The sequence below is a fragment of the Orbicella faveolata genome, unplaced genomic scaffold (assembly GCF_042242905.1).
Source record: "Orbicella faveolata isolate gen_17 unplaced genomic scaffold, um_ofav_v1 contig_34, whole genome shotgun sequence".
Classification (NCBI taxonomy): Eukaryota; Metazoa; Cnidaria; class Anthozoa; order Scleractinia; family Merulinidae; genus Orbicella; species Orbicella faveolata.
In genome coordinates, this window is record NW_028301563.1 from 28,684,707 (window position 1) to 28,689,204 (window position 4,498).

General features: G+C 40.0%; 1 protein-coding gene across 1 annotated transcript; it reads right to left on the minus strand.

Annotated features, from left to right (window-relative positions):
- Positions 1-680: 680 nt before the first annotated feature.
- LOC110062780 (alpha-1A adrenergic receptor-like) lies at positions 681-3,814 on the minus strand. The gene is made up of 2 exons (XM_020769727.2): positions 3,200-3,814; positions 681-2,255 (listed from the first exon to the last, which is right to left on the minus strand). Exons 1-2 carry the CDS (start codon positions 3,729-3,731, stop codon positions 1,792-1,794), a joined length of 996 nt encoding a protein of 331 aa, XP_020625386.1. The 5' UTR covers positions 3,732-3,814; the 3' UTR covers positions 681-1,791.
- Between the last annotated feature and the right edge of the window lie 684 nt (positions 3,815-4,498).

The window sequence follows — 4,498 nt, forward strand, 5'->3', positions numbered from 1 at the left end:
GTTGCGACCCTCCAAAGGTAGTGACAGAGAAGGTAGCCAATATGAAGAGTTAGAGTCGTTACTTTAGGAGCTTTTCGGTATCTCTTTTGGTAGAGAAATGGACTTGCTCTGATAAGATTATTCAACGGAACAGGTACCGTCGAGAGAAAATGTGGAACCGCGAAAATCGCGGAACCTTTGGAGCCAAAGAAAGGCCTCTTCATTGAAACTAGTGGACTCAACTAGACACTAGCAGAGATACCGTAGTCTTGTTTCCAGGCGTCGTGCAGTGACCGTGAATCTCCAGTTTGATCAACTTCTTAACAACAATTGTCGCGTGTTTTGATAAAAATTCCTACAGGTATTGCGAAGGGAATAATAGCTGCCATACTGATGAGCGGACCTCTCCTCCTCCTCCCCCCCCCCCCCCCGCCCCACCCCCCACCCTCTCACCAACTCCAGGAGTGTACTTAATCAAACAAGTACGCAAAAGTTAGTAGTGTAAAACTGTTAGAGTCTGGATGGGGGTAGTCTATAATTTAACGTGCGTTATTTCTAAGCTGAAAGTCAAAATCTTGACCGATTCGCTGCGTGCAACTGCCAGCTAACCCCATCCACTCCCTCTGAATGTCTGCAATCTGAGACGATAAAATCCTTGCAGTCGCAGACATCCAGTTATGAACAATAAACGTAGCTTCAGATTACAAAAGATAAAGCATGATTTATTGTCCGACAAATACGTGAATTAGTTATTCAATTTTTGCTTTTTGCTTTTTTTAAACAAAAACCTGTGACTGCAAATGTTTCCTTAATCTCTCCTGTCCTGCAACTAGGCAAGATTGTAACAGTTACTTCATCTAAAGCCGGCATACCAGATATATTAAATTAACTAAAAATGTTATAATAATTATAATATTTGTACTGAGAAAAATAGAGATATTGTAACTGCTGTTGCTTATAAAGATCCAGAAATCCCAACCCAACAATGCAGGAGAGGTTTGGACTCGTGAAGTAGGAAATATTGCGTGACGGTTCCATAAAGTGTCTTTGGTATAGTAGTGTAAGCCTCACGATATACAGACAAATGGATCGGTGATACATGGTGGCTCGAAGATATGAATTTTATTTTCGAGGGGTAAAACTATTTTGCAAACGAGCGCAGCAAGTCAGTAAAATATTGTTTTTAACACGAGAAAATATCCATATCTTCAAGCCGCCGTATAGTCTTTTTTTATCATAAAAAAAAATGATACAGTCAAACAACTGTGAAAAAAAACCCGGGAAATGACGTCATCAATATCCCCACAAGTGAGGGTATGAAAAATACGCTACTCGGGTACCAGATGTGGTTGCGTTTGAATTTTACGAGTGGTGTATTTTCCAGTAAAACAGTCGTGTCTTTAAAGTAATATTATGGCAAATAAAAATAAATATTACTTAGTGATTTTTTAAGTCATCTTTTATTTACAATCCAAGCCCGATTATAAACCATGTACACAGGGGTATCGACTTGATGAGTAGGGCGTAGCTAGAGAGTCCCACGTTTAATATAATACGTTCCAGTAGCTGCTACTGAAACACTGGTGTCTCCAGGGAGCTTGGCGACATTTTCAGGGTTTTTTTTTTCTTTCTTTTTTTTTACTTAACACAAGAACACCATCTGCAACTAGATCATCTAGCTAGTGTCGTTCTTTCCTCTGCCCCATTCTTTTAATCTGCCACGCCCAGTTCTTTCAATCTCCTATTATTGGTAAGTGAGGTGCTTGTTATTGCTGTTGTTGTTTTTGCTCTAGCATGTTCTACATAACAGATTTAAGCCAGTGTAGCCATCGGAGTAGAATATTCTGCGGCGGTATGGTCACCCTTGGAGAAAATCCAGAATCTTTTGCGAAAGCAAAATAACAAACGCTTCTTCACTAGCCTCCTTAACGGTTTATCCACACAGGTGTAAACCACGGGATTCAAGACAGCGTTCAAGTATGCCAGCCATTTTGTCACGCTGGCGCCGTGTGGATCCAAGTTGAAAAACGCATAACACACACTGACGATTATGAACGGCGCCCAGCAGCATAAAAACGTTCCTATAACAAACGCGACGGTTTTCGCGGCTTTCAGGTGTCGTTTGACTTCTTTGTAACATTGGTGGCTCTTCGTTTCGAGAATGTGGGTCTGGTAACGAGCGTGCCGCATGGCAACGCGAAACATGCTCCCGTAAGCTGCGATGATTACCAAAAGTGGCAGGAGAAAGCTTGCAAACATCACAAATATGGCATAACCTGAAATATACAGACATCAGCTTGTTAGGCCTAGTTTGCTCCACCATAATTTAGTGGTTTTGAAGAAAAGGAAAGAACGAAAGTAAGAATATAATAACCACAGCTGTTCGTAACCCTAATCTCGACAACATAAGGCCTTACTAAAATCCCATAACATTTTCTGACATTTTTCTGCTTGATTTGGTTGCTTTTAAATCAATACCTGATCATTTCTCCTTTGCCTGAAATGTCTTGCAATTTTTACTGACAATGAATCGAAGAAGACAAGGGAAGGGGTCATCTACTGAGTGAGCAATTGGTGCCGTAGTAAGGCGCGATGGACATCCCCCGGGCTTCACATGCAGATAAATCTCTATCCGGTTTATGGCCGTGTTATGTTGCACATGAATTTAAAAACTTTATTTACCGTCCTATTCTGATTTTTAATCAGTCCACCTATCTATCATTGGCAGAATTCCACTGGTATACAAATGAAGATGCTGCCATCTGATTGGGTGAGCCATACTTTCAGTCGTTAGTGTGCATTTTCTTCAATTGGTTAACAAAATGGCAACGTTTTCTGATTAATCTGACGTTTTTCGGGGAACATTTACAAACAAATGGATAACCAAATTCCTGAGAAGACTAAAATCAGAACATTCTCGGTTTCTTGAATCTAAAATCTCGAGGTTGCCGGTAAAGAGAAAAATTGAAAAACGAAAAAGAAAAAAAAAAACTGACGAGTTATGTGTACACAACCGTAAATTTCAAATGAAATTCTGTTCGGGCGATTTTTCTCAAGCGTGAAGTTTATATTAAAAATGAGATGAGAAGTTGAATTCCTAAAATTAAGTTAAATTAGATAGATTTAAATCTTAGAATCAGACTGTTCTCTCTAGATGTCTATGAGATGACAACTGATTCGACCTTCGGCCTCATGAAATATGGCCTCATATTTTACTTACCACCTTTAAATTTTCTCAATGGTTTAAACAAAACTGCAACAGTTATGGAATAACTCCAGATCCCTCCAATCATAAACAGTGCTCGCCTTGAGGTTATGCACTCCACGTATGAGTAAGGTCTGGACACCGCGATATAACGATCTACGCTGATTGACGTCAAACTCAGAATCGAGGCTGTTCCGCACAGAATATCCACGTGCCTCCAAATAGTCACAAACGATTCTCCAAGGAGGTGAACCGCTGACCTGTTGTCGTACAGCAGGAATATCAACCACACTGCCATGCTGATAACTGTTATGAAAATATCGGCCACACAAAGATTTATGATAAAGTAGCGTGTTATACGTCTGGCCGAGCGCTGCTTATAAACAGCTAAACAAACGAAGGTATTCGCCGCCAGCGCGCCAATAATTAGGAGACATATTAACGAAGCACTGACGAAAGATGCCGCTGTCCCATGTAGAGCAGGCTGTAAAGGCTTGGACCCCAAGCTGGTCGACGCATTAGAAATGTTTCCCACGAAGTCGTTCATTGCAGTCGGTGGTGTTTGATATCAGTGCCTGTGGTGTTTACTTGGTGACTTGGTTGGATAGGGTATTCTCTGGTTAAAAAAGAAAAGAAAAAAAAAAGAAAAGGAAGAACATTTTTTTTGTTTAAAATCGATCAATCAATCAATCTTACATCTTAACACGTTCCGTCGAGGAGCTAAGAACTTGTTCAAAATACGAACGTGTGTGACCTATCGCCGAATAAATTAATAAATAAATTCATTTAAGGTCATTCCCCAGTATTGCATTGCACATCCCTACTGCGCATAATTTCACGCGTGATTACCGCGCGCACATTAAAAAATGGCGGCTTTTTCTTTACAGCTGGACCTCGCCATAGAGGTAAATCGTCATTTTCTCGCAAACGAGTATGGTGACCTATCATTTTTTCTCTGTTGTTTTGAATTGAGTGATAAATTTCTCTGTGTAAAGTAAATATGGGCCAATTCTCAGTGTAGAACAAAAAGCAATCGTCGGAAACGTGAATTTAGCAAGCAATCGTGGCTACAATTATGGTGCTATTATAAGGATTTATATGGGTATAAACAAGTTGCTTTTGCTCCTAAACGAACTTGGGGACCCCTCAATTATATTTCAAAATGTAAGTTCCTATAATACAAACAATCGATAGACAAAGTTTCACAAAAATCTCAGTGCAGGTTCTATTTCAGCGGAATGACCTTAAATAATAAATGAGCTTTCGAAATCTCCGATTTAAGCCTCGGGGCAAAGACTCTCGTATTAAAGGGGT